At 39.0% G+C, this 19,537-nt stretch overlaps 1 protein-coding gene across 6 annotated transcripts in view; it reads left to right on the forward strand.

The window, feature by feature from the left end:
* brat1 (BRCA1-associated ATM activator 1) overlaps window positions 1-16,141 on the forward strand; it is a 37,317-nt gene extending 21,176 nt beyond the window's left edge. For all 6 annotated transcript variants that reach the window (XM_063058855.1, XM_063058856.1, XM_063058854.1 and 3 more), the window contains exons 7-14: window positions 1,135-1,217; window positions 3,942-4,060; window positions 4,355-4,541; window positions 5,231-5,304; window positions 5,482-5,587; window positions 6,526-6,624; window positions 11,363-11,541; window positions 12,928-16,141. In XM_063058855.1, coding sequence (XP_062914925.1) covers window positions 1,135-1,217; window positions 3,942-4,060; window positions 4,355-4,541; window positions 5,231-5,304; window positions 5,482-5,587; window positions 6,526-6,624; window positions 11,363-11,541; window positions 12,928-13,614 — 1,534 coding nt within the window. In that variant the 3' untranslated portion in view covers window positions 13,615-16,141. The remainder of the gene's footprint in view (window positions 1-1,134; window positions 1,218-3,941; window positions 4,061-4,354; window positions 4,542-5,230; window positions 5,305-5,481; window positions 5,588-6,525; window positions 6,625-11,362; window positions 11,542-12,927) is intronic.
* Window positions 16,142-19,537: the final 3,396 nt, after the last annotated feature.

Here is a 19,537-nt window from a genome sequence, read left to right on the forward strand (position 1 = left end):
AGAAAGAGTTGGAGAGCAATGCTGGTGTAGGCTTGGAAAATGGACTGTTCCACGTAGCTGATGAAAAGGCAGGCATTGCTGGGACCCATGCAAGTGCCCATAGCTGCACCTTGGGTTTGATGGAAGTGAGAGGAGCCTAAGGAGAAATTATTGAGAATGAGTGCCAGTTCTGCCAGATGGAGGAGAGTGGTGGTGGTGGAGAGAAACCTGTTGGGTCTGTTGTCAAGGAAAAAAAGTGGAGATCTTAGGGCTTTCCTGATGTGATACAAGTTTTTTTTAGGGACTGGACATCCATAGTGAAAATATGATTATCAGGACCAGGGAACTTAAAATCATTGAAAAGATCGAGAGCATGTGAAGTGTCACTGATGTTGGTGGGAAGAGACTGAACCAAGGGGGATAAAACAGAATTGAGGTATGCAGACACAAGTTCAGTGCAGCAGGAGCAGCGGGCAGAAACAATGGGTCTACCTACAGACAGTCAGGTTTGTTTGATTCCTGTGAAAACAAACCAAAATATTTGTGTGATATCTCTGCCATTATCTTAACTACCAAAAGAATTACTCCTGCTTCAATCTAAGGAACCCACACAATTTTTGCTAAGGTTTTCTTTATTACATATGTTGTGCTTGAAGGAGTCTCCTGGAGACTGGAGCTGGAGCTATCAATGTAATAGTCTTTATTCAGCTTAAGCAAGTAGAGAAATCTGGTGAAAGAATGTTCGAATATTTGAAACACATTGAGTTCCAATGCCTAGATCTTCATCTGTTTCTCAGTATTAATCAATATCACACTTCCTTGATGGGAGTTGGGGTTTTGATGTAGACCAACTAACATAGCTCTGTCGTCTGTAAGTTTAGCCAATGCTGATATAATATCTAATGGTAATTTCATATTTGATTTGTCCTACTATTTAGTAATGAATTTTGAATGTATCTGTTATTTTTTAAATGGTTTCCTTAATGAGCTGGTAGCTTGCTCCCTTCACTTTGGTTCTGCAGCTGATGTTATAATTTTAGAAAACAATTACTGCTTGTAAGTTTTATTTAAAAATAGTATGAAGATTGTGCATGTATTAATGATGAGTATACTACATCCTGTTTCAGCATCTTATTTTAATGTATTTTTTAAAAGTCCACAGCCACTTAGGATGCAGGCTATGACAACAGTGCTCCAGCCACTGAATTACATCTTTAACGTAACCAGGGGTGATGCAGGTACTGCTTACATAGATTTTACAAAATTCTGCCTGTGGTAATTTTGTTTTCAATTTGTAGATTTAAAAATTTAAACAGGAAGCAACATGATAATACTGAATACTTGACCATATTGTAGAAATAATTATGTAAACCCAGAGAAGTGTTTGAGAGAAGATTGATACACTATGTTTCTTCTTTTATAAGAGCTGCAGTAGACCTCAACATAAGCAGAAGGAACCCTGTGCCTATTGATTGTAGTCTAGCATTTTCATGGTGCCTGCTTATTTAAACGATTTTAATATTTAGCCAGTGTTGTTGTCTGTGTTGTTGATTGACAGCACACAGCAGCAATCGGCAATAGCTCCAGTTAAAATTAGCCTTGCCAATTAAAATTGTCCGACTGTAAGAAGGAATTTATTGTGGCGGGGTGAAATACTGATGAATGATGCAATGGGAGAAATTCGGCAGCGATGTTTTCAGATACTTCATTTGGGGCTTTTTAGTCAAGATGAGGAATGTTCTGTACTTGGATGTCTTCCAGTTCAAAAACAGTGGATGGTGAAGCCCAGAAATCATTGCCATTAGGCAAGTCCTTGTGAATTCACACAAGATTAGTGAAGGCACATACAAAAGCCATACACTAGCAACTGATACCCAGTGACCTGTGCCCACTACCAAGAGATCCTATCAAATGGAGTCATGCATTTCACTCACTTGCTTTACTTCAGCTCACCCTTATGTATTTAACACTGCTACAAGCCCCTTGTTCATATCTCACAGTTCGAAACACACATTTTGATATTGATGCACATCTCTTATATAAAAAGGCGCCCCTTACTACTTTTCCCTTATATTCCAGTTCCTTATTTGTAACATTTTCATTTCAGACACCCAAGGACTGAAATGTGATCAGCAGTGAGGAAAGCACAGTCAATCAGTCTCACTTTCGCAACCGTACAGACGCATTGGGCAATTTACTGGATAGCGTGAAAGCATAATCTGCCTGGCACATATGTGCTGCAGTCAGGGCAGGAGACAAGAGTGACATGTGTCAGCTCAGCAGAGGAGCAATTAGCCAAGTCTTGCTGTAGGGGACTTAGATACAGATTTTGATGGGGTAGGCAATGGAAAAACATTAATGGAAATGCACGATGATTCATTGGCACATCGGGATATCTGCCAGAAAGCCTATGTCTGGTATTGAGGAGCAAGAAGGTGTCAGCATCAGCTTCACACAGTCCAAACCACTGTACTTGGAAAGCAGCCTTCGCCTTGTGGGAGCAGTAGTGAGTTATCCATTGACTCACTATCCATTGTGTGCCCAGCTGCCGTGCATTACTGTTGCTGCAGCATAATCAGAGGGCTTGTAGCACTGTAGGCAATAAATATGATCTCCAGAAGTTTACTGAGGCCACTCATTCCAGGGGAGTGGGGTAATTGAAGTGGCTGGCTCCATTAAACATGAATCTTTTTTCCTCAAGAAGATATCATACATACTCTCACCAGTGCCACTCTCAAATTCTTTGTTTTCTATTGTGCTCCATTCCAAAGGAAATTCTACATTGTCACGAGCTCCTGCTGTTTGCAGAAATCACAAAAGCAGCAAAACACACCATTTCTTTAAACTTTTGCAACTCATAAAATATCCAGAAAGTACCGTGATATTGTAGTAAAATCCTAACGGCATCAATCAACAACGACCCTGTGAAAGCATGAACTCCCACACAAATTTTACAATGTTGATGCAGACTTTGAGTTGGTGTGATCTGCTTTCTGTTGCTGAATGTTTAGGGCTCTGAGAGGGTGAGAGCTGAAACTTGAACCTCAAGAGGGAGGGTTGGTGTCAGATCAGCACAGCATCCTTATCAGAATGTGCTTTTAACTTTTTGGAAGCTTTAATCCTGTTTGTTTCCTACTTTATGAAAATAACTAAGTAGTGAAAATGTATAGCTGAAAACTTGTCAGTGAGAAAAGACAGATTTAGTGAGGATGTTTACTTTTTTCTCTACCTTTTTCCTTAGCATTCAGCAGAGAATAAACAAGACCTGACTAATCAGTCAGAGGAGGGAAGGAGGGATGTCAGTTTGGGGATCTGGAGAATATAGTACATTAACATTTTAGAACATAGAACTGTATAGGACAGGAACACACCTATGGTGTCTGTGCCAAGCATGATGCCAAATCATGCCTGTACATGATCCATATCTCTCCATTCCCTGCAAATTCATGTGACTCCCTAAAAACCACTTGAATGCCACTATCATATCAGCTTCCAGTACCAACCCTGGCACTGTGTTCCAGGCACCTGCCACTCTCGGTGTTTAAAACAAAAATAATATGCCCTGCACATCTCCTTTATAGTTTCCCCCTCACTTTAAAGCTACAGCATCTAGTATTCAGTATTTCTACTCTAGGAAAGAGATTCTGGCTCTCTACCCTATCTGTGTGTCTTTATAATTTTATACTTCTATCAGGTCTGCCCTCAGCTTCTGATGTTCCAGAGAAAGTTTATTCAACCACTCCTTATCATTAATACCCCTTAATCCAAAGAACATCCTATTTTTTAGTTGTTAACTTTTTAAGTGTTGTAATTAATCAATAATTTATGTTCTTTCAAACATAACACTATTGTAAAAACACTATTTCTGGAAAAACATTCCATTTTGGATAACAAATTTTCAATATTATCTGTGTTTAAGCAAAATCTACATTTTGTTTAATACTGAAACACTTTTACTGCAGTACAGCTGGATGAACTTTCAAATCGCAGGGTTGATACTGAGCATCATCTTTCCAAGAAATCAACCTGCATCAGCTTGATCTGTCAGACACTTTCACATCTCTGTGAACTGTTACAAATGGTAAGTAGTTGCACTGTGCTTTAAATTAGACTGCCATCTTCTCAGATTTGGAATCTAAATCATTAACAGGAAAATAAACAGAAAATGTTGTGTCTGTCAGAGGAAATTCTATTTTATCTTTGGTTTTATCGCACGGAATAAAACAAAATGTCTTCTCAACTCATGAAAAATGTCCATACTTCTCCAAATGGGCTTTTAAGTATTGAACTGCAGGAGCAGAGACTAATTGTAAATCAATTTCATTATACAGCTTGTAAAATAAATCAAAAATTGGTGAATTTCTTTCTTTTTCAGCCCTCTCAGGTGATAGATTTTCCACACCAAGCCCTGATAAACTCAGTATTAACTATTCTACAGTTATGCATTGGCACTTCAGTTCCCACCACTTCAGCTGGTGTCAACATTGGCAGACATTTGATTGGATGCATCAAGGTTCAGAGAGCAGGAATGGATGTTATTGGTGCAGTTGTTCATTATGCAGGTACGAATCAAAACAAAATATTAACAAATACTAACACTTCCCCAATAATTATGCCTTTAGCGCCTTAAAGTATTAGTCTTGCCCAGTCATTCAAGCAAAAGCATGGTTTGCTATTTGAGGTGTGATGTGTTTTTATGTATTAATGTCTTAATAACAACGGTAACTTGGCATGCAGAACAAAATAATTAAATATGCAAATAAATTTATAGATCAATATTATTTATCCTCAGAGAAGCATCTTGAGACATTTTATTGTGTTAAAGAAACTATATTATAAAATGAGCTATTGTTTTTCCAACAGGTAAACAATGATCCAAATAGTTTTCCGTTAACTACTCTGTGGATTTATCTGTGACTTAATATGCACAATGCCAGGTTAGGAAACATTCCTCTGAAGGCTTATTGGCAAAGATAAAATTCAGTTTCATTAGAAATTTTAATTCAGCATAGAGTGAGTAAACATTTTTTGTTATAAATATAGTAAATTCAATCTTATTTGTTCACACCTCTCCCTCTACAACCCACTGCCGTCTTTTCTTGATAACCATTACTTGAATCTACTTCCTGAGGAATCCTCCGTTCAGGAGTGTGAATTTGGCTCCTGTATACTTCTGATTATGAAAATGTTTGCAGTTGTGATATTGAAATATGTTATTTTCAACAATAAATAGACCTGTATTTAATTACAGTGGGAATCAAGGAAGCAGGGAATGCATTAAGCCTTCTCCTTGATTACGTCCAAAACCCAGATACAGACTGTACTGTGAGTGTTATTTTGTTTTATATACAGATACATAATATTTCAGTGTAAATCTTTTTATTCACATGATGCATAGCAGTAAAATAATTATTTATATATTTATATATATATATATTTGTACCAATTTGTTGCATCACATGTAAAAGCTTAAGTAATTATTCAAAGCTATATAATGTTTAGGTTTTGAAGAAAACTCTCCATGCTTTACTTCAATGGATCCTATGCAGCTTCAAAGCTGGAGATTCTCATATGCGTGAAAATAATTTTCAAGAGTTCTTACATGGAGGTAAGGAACTGGCATATATTATGGCTATGCACTAAGCAGCATTTTTAATGTTGTTGGAGCTGCTTCTTAAACTGATCCCTGCTATATCCCGTGTAGCTCAGTTCAGAAAAATAAATCAGAAAATAAAATGTAGCTACTTGCCTTTAGTCTGTGCTGGCAGTTTGTACATTCTCTGGTGGTCAGACTTTGCGAGCAGAACATGATATCTGGTTTCCCAGCAATCAGATCCACGAAAATGTTAGAGGACCAAATTTCATAAGTCATTTTCAGTTATACATTTGGCCTAGTATTGGCACCTCTTCCTGTCTCATCTGATTATCCTATTCTAAAGATTGTGTCTTCCACAATATCATTTCTTTTTGGGTGCAGATCAAGGTAATCATGACAAACTTATTTAATGATACTGCCTAGTTTCCTTTGATATCAGATTAGTTATGCGCAGCATTTATAAATAATGCATAATATTTACACCAGCAAGAAATCATTGTGTAAAATTACTTCATTAACATTTTTGTTTGCTGACAAACTTAAAAAAAAATTTCCCTCTGTACATGGGTAAGGAAATTTTGCTTTTCTTCAAATAGGTTTTCTTGGAAACCTTTTTGGGTTTAATATATTTAAAACTGATGCCAAAATGAATTTAGAGAGAGAATTGTATTATTTTATTTTTTAACTTCATTTAATCATTGTGCCAAAAGTATTTAGAAATGAGAGCTTATAAACTACTTTATATTTGGAAAATTTTAGTAAACTATAATAGTGCAGAGCATTTTCACTTTGAATCACTGGTCCTCTTACAGAATGCATAAATTTTGTTTGTATGTGGTGTACAGCTGTTGAATATAATCTATTTGAGGCTTCCAAAACTGACATGATCTATGTGGATGTATATTTGGTAAATCTCAAATAATGTTACGTTTTTTTTCACTATGTTGCAGATTTCATATCAGTAATGAAAAAGCGACTATTCGATATTCATTGGGAGATTCGAGATTCCACAGCTGAATTCCTTGGTGAACTGTGCTTCCATCTTAAAGGTATTAGCCTTCTCACTAATGGAAAATATTGTTCCGATATATGTATCATTAATTTAACAAGGATTAGCAACGGACACAAAATTCTGAGGAACTCAGTAGGTCAGGCACCATCTATGGAAAAGAATAAACAGTTGACATTTCAGGCTGAGACCTTCCTCAGGACTGGAAAAGAAAGAGAGAAATTAGAGTAAGAAGGCACGGGTAGGGGAGGTGGCAGGTGATAGGTGAAACCAGGAGAGAGGGAGGGGTGAAATAAAGTACTGGGAGGTTGATTAGTGAAAAAGATAAAAGGCTAGGAGAAGACAAAAGACCATGGAGGAAAGGGAAGGAAGGTGATGGGCAGGTAAGAAGATAAGGTGGGAGAGGGAAACTGGAATGGGGAATGATGAAGGGAGGGGCATTACCTCAAGTATAAGAAATTGATGTTCATGCCGGGTTAGAGACTGCACAGACAGAATATAAGATGTTGCTCCCCCAACCTGATTGTGGCAGTAGTGAGGCCATGGACTGACATGTCAGAATGGGAGTGGGAAATAGAGTTGAATTGGGTGGCCACCAGGAGATCTTGCTTCTTGTGTTGGACGGAGCAAAGGTGCTTGGTAAAGCGGCTTCCCACTCTACGTCAGATCTCACCGATATACAGGAGGGCACACTAGGAGCTCTGGGGTACAGTAGATGATCTCAACAGACTCAGAGATGAAGTGTCACTGCACCTGAAAGGACTGTTTGGGGCCCTGAATGGTAGTGAGGGAGGAGGTGTAGGGGCATTTGTTCCGCTTGCAAGGATAAGTACCAGGAGGAAGATCAGTGGGGAGCGAGGAACAGACAAGGGAGTTACGTAGGGAGCAATCCCTGTGGAAAGTGGAAAATGGGGAGGAGGGAAAGATGTGCTTGACGGTGGGATCCTGTTGGAGAGGGCAGAAGTTACAGAGGATTATGTGCTGGATGCAGATGCTTATGTAACCCTAGGGTTCGGCTAGCGGCTTAATCTAGGGGAAGACAGCCTCTGGCCCAGCCAAACTTGAGAAACCTTGTTTGGGTGGATGCTGCGTGATGTGTTCCCCTGTTACAGATCAGTACCATAAAATAGCAAACAGTACACAATATGCAATTAAATGATTGAGCTTTATCATTCTTAATTTGACTATAGGGTTAGTAAAGAAACAAAAAAGAAAAAGAGCCCATTCTCACGAAACAGTCTAATGCGCAAAGTTGGAGGTCACTGTTTTCCTGTCTGTTCGTTCTCCATTGATTTTCCCCGGGTGTTGACTCCCGAACCCCATTTCAAATCCACTCCGTCCTGCAGTCTATGACTTCCCCATTCTGGTCTCTTCTCTCTCCATCTTCTGCCAAACAAAAGACCACAAAACCTTCGCTCGGGTACACAAGAAAGAAAAATATCTCCCCTCATTGGCCAGCGCACATTCCAAAGCCCCCGTTATCTCTAGTCATAACCCAAACATTGCACTACAGAGAAACCATTACATCAGCAGTAAAACCTTCCCCAGGTTGTTACACTTAAAAATAACATAACATAAAAATAACATAAGCTTACTCAATAAATGGTAGATTAGTCAGTTAACAGTCAGTTCATAGGTGTTAATTTACTTACTATTGTATGATAAAGAGTGCCGGATTGGGAAGATTCTTGCAGAAGTGTGCTCTATAACCAAGCTCTCATATCTTTTCTTGGACTAACAAAATTGAGCCAGACGGAAGCTGATACTGGAAGTATAAAAGTCTTTATTCAAAACAGTAGATCTTCTGGAGAGAATCCAGTTTTCTCTCCTCCCGTTGTGTTTTATACCATGTAAATGCAAAGGCTATAATAAATGATTAACACACAAAATGCTGGCAGAACTCAGCAGGTCAAGTAGCATCTATAGAAATACAAACGTTTATAAATAAACTGTCGGTGTTTTGGGACTGGAAAGGAAAGAAGAAGCCAGAATAAGAAGTTGGAGGAGGAGGAGTTCAAGCTAGAAGGTGATAGGTGAAGCTATGTGGGAGAGGGATGGGGGATGAAGTAACAAGCTGGGAAGTGATGAGCAGAAAAGGCAAATGGCTGGAGAAGGAATTTGATAGGAGAAGAGAGTGGATCATGGGGAAAAGGGGAAGGTGGGGGGGCACAAGGGGGGCAAGTGAGGAGAAGAGGTAAGGGGCCAGAATGGGTAATTGAAGATGAGGGAAGGGGGAAAAGATTACCATAAGTTGGAGAAATCGATATTTCAGGTTGGAGGCTACGTAGGGGTGTTGCTCCTCCAACCTGAGAGAAGCCTCATCGTGGCAGAGGAGATGACCATGGGCTGACAAGTGGGAATGGGGATAGGAATTGAAATCGTTGGCCATGGGGAAATTCTGCTTTTTGTAGATGGAGCTGAGGTGCTCGACAAAGCAGTCCCCCAACCCACATCGTGTCTCACCAATGTAGAGGAGACCGCACTGGATATAGTAGATGACCCCAACAGATTCACATGTGCAGTGTTGTGGAAGGACTGTTTGGAGCCTTGAATGGAAGTGAGGGATGAGGTGAACAGGCACTTCTGTCATTTGCAGAGACAAATGACAGGAGGGAGAATAGTGGGTAGGGACAAATGGACAAGGGAATCATGGAGGGAGCGATTCCTACAGAAAGCATGGGGGGAGGTAAAGGTAAAGGTGTGTTTGGTGGTAGAAGATTTGGAGAATAATGTGTTGGATGTGAAGGTTTGTGGTGTGGTAGGTGTGGATGAGAGGAACTCTTGTCCCTGTTAAGGCAGCAGGAAGATGCGAACATGATTGTCAAGACAATGGATGAGATGTGACTGAGGGCAGCATCAATGGTGAAAGAAGAGAAACCCCATTCTTTGAAGGAGGACATATTTGATGTCCTGGAAAGGGAAGTCTCATCCTGGGAGCATATGCAGCAGAGACAATGGAACTGAGGAAAGGGTATGGCATTTTTATAGAACTGGTGGAGAAAGGTTCAGGTGAATTTAAGGGCAGGGTGGAACTTGGAAGCGAAGTTCCTGAAATTGCCAAGATTAGCATGGCTACATGAAACAGCACCAATGCAGTCATCAGTGTAGCACAGAAAGAGTTGGAGAGCATTGCCAAGTTGCATGGACTGTTTCATGTACCCAGCGGAAAGGCGGGCATAGCTGCGGCTCATGTGGGTGCCTAATGGCTACAGCTTGAGTTTGGAGAAAGTGGAAGGAGCCAAAAGAGAAACTGCTGAGGATGAGGACCAATTCCAACAGGTGGAGGAGGCTCCTGGTGGGAGGGGACTGTTTGGGTGTGTTGTGAAGAAAAAAGCAGAGGACTGTAAGGCTTTCTTGATGGGGGTAGAAGTGTATAAAGCTGGACATCCATGGTGAAAATGAGGCAGTTGGTGCCAGGGAATTGAAAATTCTTGAGGAAATTGAGAGCACGTGAAGTGTCGCGGAGGTAGATGAGAAGGGACTGAACTGAGGGGATAAAAGGTACGCGGACACATTCAGTGGGGCAGGACCAGGCAGAAACAAAGGCCCTACCTGGACAGTTAGGTTTTTGGATCTTGGGTAGGAGGTAGAAACAAGCAGTGCAGGGTAAGGGCACTATGAGTTTGGTGGCTGTGTATGGGAGATCTCCAAAGATGATGAGCTTGGTTAATCTGTTGGAGACAATTTTCCGATGGTACTGAATGGAGTCCTCTTGAAGCAGTAAGAGGAGGTGACCTCTTCAAGGTGGTTTTCCCATCCTTCCAGTCCTGATGAAGGCTCTTGGCCTGAAATGTTCATTTTCATTGATATGCTTGACCTGAGTTCCTCCAGCATTTTGTGTTGTTTTGGATTTCCAGCATCTGCAGGATCTCTTGTTTAATAAATGGTTAACTACCATTTCAGTGGCTATAATCAATTACTTAGCTTTAGTATTTTTAATTTAGACAGTAACTTTTCAGAATTACATATTTACAGTGTAACACATCCCAATTAGCAGAATTCCTTTGAGTATTCAAACACAGCTGATCTAAGTGCTTCTAAGTATAAACTCTAGACATGCAAAGTATAGTTCTTTTGTTACAGTACTGAGGATGGCTCCCTGAATATACACAAATGATTCTGTAGGTGCTGCAGATCCAGGGCAGCACACACAAAATGTTGGAGGAACTCAGCAGCTCAGGCAACATCTATGGGGAGAATAAGCATTTGAGATTTTGGGCCGAGACCCTTCATCAGTCTTGATGAATTTTGCATGTGTTTCCTGAATATACAATTAGCCAGAGTATTATGTGACAAAATAGACATGTCCTGAACTGTGCATTAAGTGGCATGCATGTGCCTTTGAACAGTGTGTTAAGTTAGAAGATGGCCACTTGATGCCTTCCCTGGTCTCATCCTGAAGTTCTCAATGACCACCATTAACATTAACATGAATGTATTGTCATGCTCCATGACTGGGTTTGATGGCCTTCAGTTTCAGTTGAAGCTAATCTGTGGACAGGTTTTATTTCCTGAAGACTAGTTCTCATTTTAATTAATATCTGCGATCCATAATTTCATATCTCTAGATTAATCCCTAGCAGCCACATTTAAGGATGAGTTGAGATCAACACAGTGCAGCCAATTTCTTAGTGAAAGGTTTTAAGTTAGGATGGGCAAAATGATTGATCATGCTAAGGCTGGTATTATCAGTTGTAGGAGGTGTTCATGTATTATCAGTTGTAGGAGGTGTTCATTTGTACTGGATTTTAATTTTGACTCTTTTGTCTTTATTTCAGCTGTTCAGAATTTCTCTCTGTTAATTTGGACCTGTGGACTTCCTCATCTTGTTTTGGAGCTGCTTTCAGATCCTGAAAGTTATGTCCGTGCAAGTGGCATTATTGCAGTGGGAAAGATGGACTATCTCTCTCCTAATTGGCAAACTATATCAAATGAAAATAACTTCACAGCAGTGAAGGTGCATTATATTTTTGATTATATTTTACATCTGCCTATGTTTTGGTTAAATTAATCATTTTATTTTGACTGCTTTTCACAGTACCAAAGGGTTTTGGTGAATGGGATTGTTCTTAGCTTAGGATATCCACCAAAAGATGTGCAAAGGGCTGAGACTGGATTGTGTTACACTTAATACTGAACTCTGAAGGACTTGGCTTCTGCTTTATCCTTCTGATCTCACTATAGTTAAATTGAGAGCTGACTTTGCAATGAGATGTCATTCCTCTCGCACAGGTTGAGTCCCACCAGAACAATGTAGGGGTCTAAGAACAGGCAAGTATAACGGCTGAATAAAGAATTAGATTCTGCGTTGACTGGATGGGGAAGCGTTTTAAAAAAGTAAATACCAATTCTCCATCTGATCCTCACATCATAGAGATCACATGCAAAAATGGGACCTAAATTGGTGGCTGTTTTTGAATGAGTGCTTGTGCCTCTGCAGTGTGTAGAGAAGAAGGTGCACAATATAAATTTAAATAAATACAAATGCTCGTTGCTAGAAACGAGTGTAAAATCCCAACATTTATTTGGGAAAGTCATGGCAACTATTATTTATGGCATGAATAGTTTATATCAAATTCCCTCATCACTTAAATAATTGGAACTAAAATTTTATAGTTTGAATTATTATTTGCTGATATAATCCATAAAAGATAAATGAAGATAGTAATTTAATTATGTTTAAGTAAATACAATTTTCAATATTTGTATTTTCAAAGTTCAAAGTAATTTTTATTATCAAAGTACATGTATGTCACCATATACAACCCTGAGATTCATTTTCTTGCAGGCATACACAATAAATCCATAATAGAATATTAACCATAATAGAATCAATGAAAGACCGCACCAGCTTGGGCATTCACCAGTATGCAAAAGACAAACTGCAAATACAAAAAGAAATAAATAATAAATATGCAATAAATATCAAGAACATGAAATGAAGAGTCCTTGAAAGTGAGTCCATAGGTTATGGGAACATTTCAATGATGGGTCAAGTGAAATTATCCTCTTTGGTTCAAGAGCCTGATGGCTGAGGGGTAACAACTGTTCCTGAACCTGGTGGTGTGAGTCTTGAGACTCATTTGCCTTCTTTCTGATGGCAGCAGCGAGAAGAGAGCATGTCTTGTGTGATGGGGCTCCCTGATGATGGATGCTGCTTTCCTGTGACAATGTTTTGTGTTGATGTGCTCAATGGTGGGGAGGGCTTTATTCATGTTGGATTGATGTAAGCACTGGATGTTTGCCTTAAAGATTTAACTCATTTATACAAATTTAAATTTTTATTTTATGAAATGGCACAGAGAACATTTAAAAGCAAGTAACATATATTTTTGTCTTCCAGGGAAATATTCTTTCGTCTTTGTTGGATATTTTGAACCAGGATACAGAGGGCTTTCCTAGAAGGGCTGTGGTTAAAGTGTTTGTTGATTGGGTGAAAAATAGCCACAAGCTCAGCTCATGTGAATTGGTGGATGTGGTTCCTGTTGTTTTAAAGGTTGGAAGCAATGATTTGGATTGGGAGGTCAAACTTTACAGTTTGGAATTGGCCGAAGCTTTCATAGATGGATCAACATTCGACTTATCATTAAGTCCATATGCTGTTGCATTGCCAAGTAACACATGTTCATCACAAGTGCGAGGCTTTCTACAAAATCTCTGTGATCTAGGAATTTTTGATATCTTATTTCATGCTTTGTGGGACTGTGATAGACCAGTAGCTCAGAAAGCGTGCAAGATATTAATGAAACTAAAAATGACTGCTTCACATGCTGACAACATAGAAATTGCCAAGAATCTTAATGGAAAAGAACCAAACAGTGAAAGTTTCAACAGCTGGCTTTCCCTAAATGATCTAAATTTGAAAAATGTGAATGATGCAGTGAACGTTTTGATAGCACTAGATTTGGAATACCAACACCAACACCTCGCATGTAGCAGTGATCATATTGAGAGTAGTCTTCAATCTCTGCTACAAGACATATTGGCCACTGCTGAGAACTCTGAAGAAAATGATGCAGACTGCTACTGATCTGCCTAAACTGCATTAAAAAAAGAATTCTATAATTAAGTATGCAACTTTTATATAAATAAAATCATATACAACTGATTTCTGGACTTCAGCTTGAATATCTGGCTTTGGTCAACAAATTTATTTGACCAAAGAATACCATCTGACAAATTTATAGGATGAACCATGAAGTCAAAGTTATTGAAGCTAACAAGGAATTAGACCTATCCAGGTGAATGCTTGAGCCTGCACACATTGTGAGTGAGTTTAATCTACCTTGTTAGGACCTTGCACCTTATTGTATACTGGCTCTGCATTTTCTCTATACCTTGTTACACTTTATTCTACATTTTGATATCATTTTACCTCATTCTGCCTCAATGCACTGAGTAATAATCTGAAGTGTTTGAACATTATGCAAGACAAGCTTTTCACTGTGCCTCAGTACATGTGACAATAATAAACCAATTCTATTTCCGTAATGAGAACTGAACTTGTTATAGTTGATGAATTTATTATTCTCTTCTTGCATTTCACAGTTATAAAGCAATAAAAATAATTGTATTTGGACATTTTTTTTTTCTTAAGTCTTTGAAAATGAATTGGTCTTTTTCTTGTGGAACACCATTTGTATTTAGTTTCTTCACAATTACATTCTTAAGCTCATTAATTTTCAAATCTCAAAAAATCAAGCAAAACTTTACACAGAAGCGGGTTCCTTACCCAGCAAAGAAAAGAAAATTAGAGGATAAATCAAGAGAATGTAGTCTGGGGATATTGTGTTTCCAGTCTGAACTGTGTTGATTAAAGTATTTTAGCGGTACAGGTAGGGACATGAGCTGTGAATATTCTGGAGTTTGAAATATGGGGCCTTGGTGAAATGGAAGGTAAATGAGTTGATTTCAGAGTCAAAAGAAATTTAAGATTGCATATTAGCCTGAATGGGCTGCCAGAAGGTTGATAAGGTCTAAATAAAACATAGAAATGTAAGTTGAAGCCAAAACATTTAACAGTACCTTTACCCTGTGACATTATACACAGTGTCCACAATAAAATTGTAAACGAAGCATTTCAAAAAAGCTGGACTATTATATAAGCAGATTTACATTTGCTGGCATCAGCATTTTGAAGTTAAAGTGTCGTTTAGTATTCTCACTGATATAATTTAATGACCATTTGAGTTATATTCTGTTCGAAATTAAACAGATGTTTTTCATTGCCCAAAGGACATTTTTCAAATGTAGATCATTTGAAAGCAGAACCAAAAATGGTGGCTGCACACTGCTGTTTTGAATCAGTCTAATTCATTGGTAACACTAATTTCTGCCATTGTTGGCTGTAAAGTTCTGATTTCACTAAGATTTATTTTAGCTTAGTTCAGTCAAATTTTGTTGAAAGCTTGTTAATTATAGAGAATAAACATGCTATTAATTTTAGTGTAAGTATTTTTTCACTGAAGAATATTTCATTCTCAGTTAACTATATCAGAATCAGGTTTAATGTCTCTGGTATAATGTAATTTGTTATGCGGTAGCAGTACTTTGCAATACATAATAAAATTAAATTACAGTAAGAGGTATATATATTTTTAAAAGTTAAACAAGGGGTGCAAAAAGAGAAGAAAAAAAAAGTGAGATAGTGCTCATGGGATTAATGTCCATTCAGAAATCTGAAGGCAGAGAGGAAGAAGCAAATCATTGAGTGTGTGCCTTCATGCTCCTGTACCTCCTCCCTGATGAGGTGGGTGATGGTCTTTATTGATGGATGCCACCTTTTTGAGGCATTGCTCCTTGAAGGTGTCCTGGATGCTGGGGAGGTTAGTGCCCATAACTGAGTTTACCATTTTCTGTAGCTTATTTCAATCCCGTCCAGTGCCCTACCCTCCCCCCAGCCCATACCAGACAGTGATGCAATCAGTCAGAATGTTCTCCACGGTGCATTTGTGGAAATTTGTGAGTGTCTTTGGTGACATACGAAATCTCCTCAAACTCCTAATGAAATTTTGCTGCTGTCATGCCTTCTTTGTAACTGCATCGATATGTTGACACCCAGGAACTTGAAGTTTATATATTTTGGTTCTGCCACAGTTCTGGTAGTATCTTGTTTGTTTCTGCATTTTGATCCTTAAGGCTCACAAATGTTGCTCTTTACTTTCCTGTAAATGATGGAGAACTTAATTTTCATTAACTGCCATATTCTAAAATTAACTTGTTTTTTTCCCCTGCAGGCACTGCATGATGTGCTAGAAATTTCCTGCAGTCTCCTTTAGGTTTTAAATTTAAATAATCACTCTGGCCAGCATTTCACAACATTAATTAACCTTTTTTTGATTTTCTCCTTTTGTATTTTCCTCAGTAATCTTTAGAGATAAGGATCATCTGAGCAATCTTGGCCTTTGTCCTATCCATCAATTCCCTCTTTGCAATTTAAAGCTAACCTGGTCTCTCTCCCAGATCTGAAGAATGGTCTTTGATCTACACTAATTGTGCTTTCTGCCTGATATGCCAAGTGTTTGTTTTATAGTGTCAGCTTTTAAAATAAAAACAATGATTTCATCTCAGAAATAATTCATTTTGTGGAATGTTTTTGGGGTAGTTTATTGTGAGATCTCATGTAAATGTAATTTTTAAAAAAGACAGTCAGATGCAGACTGCACTGAAATCAAAACTATTTGACAGATTATTTCTATTAAGTATCGCTGGCTTCCTTTGCCAACTCATTTTATCAAGTACATTTGTGTTCAAGTAGTGTAGAATGACAAGTCTGGAAGAGGTCACCTAAGTATTGTCTAAAAGGAGTTATTGAGTGTGTTGATAGGAGAGAGCTAAGTTAGCACAAATAGCTTGATCCAGAGTGTTAAACATTACCATCGCATGTTACCTTCCCCTCAGAAAATGTTTGTCTTAGTGATTCCCAAGAGTCAGTGTTCCTACTCCTATAAATTAAACAAAGTATTATTAGGCCAAACTAGTTAGAATTCTTTACAAGTGTTTATTTTTACTAGTAGATTTGGGTATAAGAATTTCCAGGGTAGGTTTGTTTAAATAGAATGTAATCATGATACAGTAATATTAACCCTTGTACTTTTTCATAGCATGCATATAAAGTAAAATGGCAGTGGAAATTTATTGGAAAGCATTTTATTTGTCAAAATGTATTTGTGCAATGCTGTATGTTGGTATTTGGCAGTGAAATGACAATTTATTAACATGAAATTAATCAGTTAGTCATCTGATCAAACAAAATTGCGGGGAATGAATTGCTAGCACCATATTGGTTTCTCTTTATAGTTTAGATGTGTGCTTGTAAGAAGTTAGGGGGTTTTAGTTATGATGTAAATTTGCTTTTCACTATTATGGACTTTCCAACTGAAGGGAAGGAGATATCTGGAGTAGCTGATTCCCTCGTAAGTGAATTGGAAGTACCCCTTCTCCAAAGAAACAAAATGCCTGTATCAAATTTTCACTTAATAAGAACTACTTCAGCAAATTCCAGTAAGATATCTCTTGCCAAGATTCATTATTCAAAAATATTAAAGTGCTTAAACTCTTACTCCTCGATTATACATTACTTTGGGCCAAGTAATTTAACATGGCAAATCAAGGAGGTAAATTATAAGGATTTCAGTTCATGGCCAGCATTTCCAAAACCACTGAATGGCTGAAAGGGACTATCTTGTGTTGAGAGACATAACAGAAACCTCCCTCCATGCTTGTGGTAAAAGCTGAGAAACCTGTAGGAAGGGGGCAATGAGAAAAATAACATAAATGGGTAAATTAAAATTTTTTTAAGATTATTAAATCTCCCTAAATGGAATAGCATTTACCTCTTAATTACTGCCGGGGGTGGGGGTCATAATTCCTTTTGGGCATCAGGACAAACGAACGCATAAAGACAAGAGTTTCTGTAGATACTGCAAATCTTGTGCAACAAACTGAAAATGCCAGTGGAACCCAGCAAGATAGGCAGCGTCTATGGGGGGATGTTTATTCCCCTCAATAGATGCTGTCTAACTTGCTGAGTTCCTCCATCCTTTCATGCGTATAACAAGCAACCTCTTTTATGCTCTAGCCATGAGAAAGCCTGCAGATGCTGGAAATGCAAAGCAAACACAAAATGCTGGAGGAGCTCAGCAAGTCAGGCAGGATCTATGAAAATGAATGGATAGTCAATGTTTCGGGCCAAGACCCTTCTTCAGGACTGAGAAGAAAGGGAAAGCCAGAAAATAAAAGTGAGAGGAGTGGAAGGAGGATAGCTAGAAGGTGATAGGTGAAGCCAGGTGGGTGGGAAAGGTCAAGGACTGGAGAAGGAAGAATCTGATAGGAGAGGAGAGTAGACAATGGGAGAAAAGGAAGAGGGGGCCACCCCGGAGGAAGAAATAGGCAGTTGAGAATAGGTAAAAGATCGAAGTGGGAAATAGAGGAGGGGAGAGTGGAATTTGTTTGCCGGAAGGAGAAAAAGATGTTCCTGCCATCAGGTTGGAGGCTACCCAGATGAAATGCAAGGTGTTGCTTCTCCACCTCTTGGCACAAGGGGAGGCCACAGACCAACATGTTGGAATGGGAATGGGAATCAGATTTAAAACATCTGGCCACCAGTAAGTCAAGCTTGTGCATGGAGAGATGGTGCTTGATGAAGCAGTTCCCCCAATTTCTGACATCTTATTAATGTAGTGGAGGCTGCATTGGGAGCACCAGACACAATAGATGACCCCAACAGATTCACAGGTGAATTGTTGTCTCACCTGGAAGGACTGTTTGGGGGCCCTGAATGGAGGTGAGGGAGGAGGTATATGGGCACATGTAGTAAGACCTCTTGCAGGGGTAAGTGCTGGGAGGGACAAATGAACAAGGGAATCACAAGGAATGATCCCTGCTGGAAGTGGAGGGGGAAGGTAAAGATATATTTAGTGGTTGGTTCCCTTTGGAGATGATGGAAGTTGCAGAGGATAATGTGTTGGATGTGGAAGCTGATGGAACAGCAGTTAAGGATAGGAGGAACTCTATCATTGTTAAGGCAGTGGGAAGATGGAGGAGAGGCGGGTGAGGGCAGCATCAATAGTGGAAGACATCTGCGATGTCCTGGAACGGAAAGCCGCTTCTTGGGATGCAGCAGAAGTGAAGAAACAGAGAAAAGGGAATAGAATTATTGCAGGAGATAAGGTGGGAAGAGGTACAGTCGTGGGGGATCAGTAGGTTTATTAAAGATGTTGGTTAACAGTTTGTTTCCAGAGATGGAGACAGAGAGATCGAGAAAGGGGAGGGAGGTGTCAGAAATGGACTTAGTGAATTTAAGGGCAGGTTGGAAGTTAGAGACAAAATTGATAAAATCAACCAGCTCAGCACAGGTAAGTGATGCAGCAGTCAATATAGCGGAGGAAAGGTTGGCAAGTATTACCACAGAAGGCTTCAAGCATGGATTGTTCTATGTAACCAATAAAGAGGCAGGCATAGCTGGGTCCCATGCAAGTGCCCATGGCTACCCTGCAAGTTTGGAGAAAGTGGGAGGAGCGGAAGGGAAAATTGTTCAGGGTGAGGATGAGTTCTGCCAGACGGAGAATGGTAGTGGTGGTGGAGGGCAGCTAGTTGGATCTTTTGTCAGAAAAGAACCAGAGAACATTGAAGCCTTCATGATGGGGGATAAAAGTGTATAGGGTCTGTCTTATTTGTGTCCTTGTTGATTCAAGTGCACAATGGGCTATTTTGTAGCGTCAGTGTTATGTAACTAACCAAGTCTAATTTCATCTTGTCCCAGCAACAAGCATCTTTCTACATTCGACGTACAGTATGTATCCTCTCTAATAATAATGTTAGAGAGGATCAGAAGCAAAATAGACAGCCTGATTTAATTTGCAGCTACTGTAAGTCAAAATCTTGTGGACAGGAACTTTATCGTGTCCAATTGCATTTTAACTTCAGAGTAAGATTAGTGTGGCTGATTTGTT

The sequence above is a fragment of the Mobula hypostoma genome, chromosome 9, assembly GCF_963921235.1.
Source record: "Mobula hypostoma chromosome 9, sMobHyp1.1, whole genome shotgun sequence".
Classification (NCBI taxonomy): domain Eukaryota; kingdom Metazoa; phylum Chordata; class Chondrichthyes; order Myliobatiformes; family Myliobatidae; genus Mobula; species Mobula hypostoma.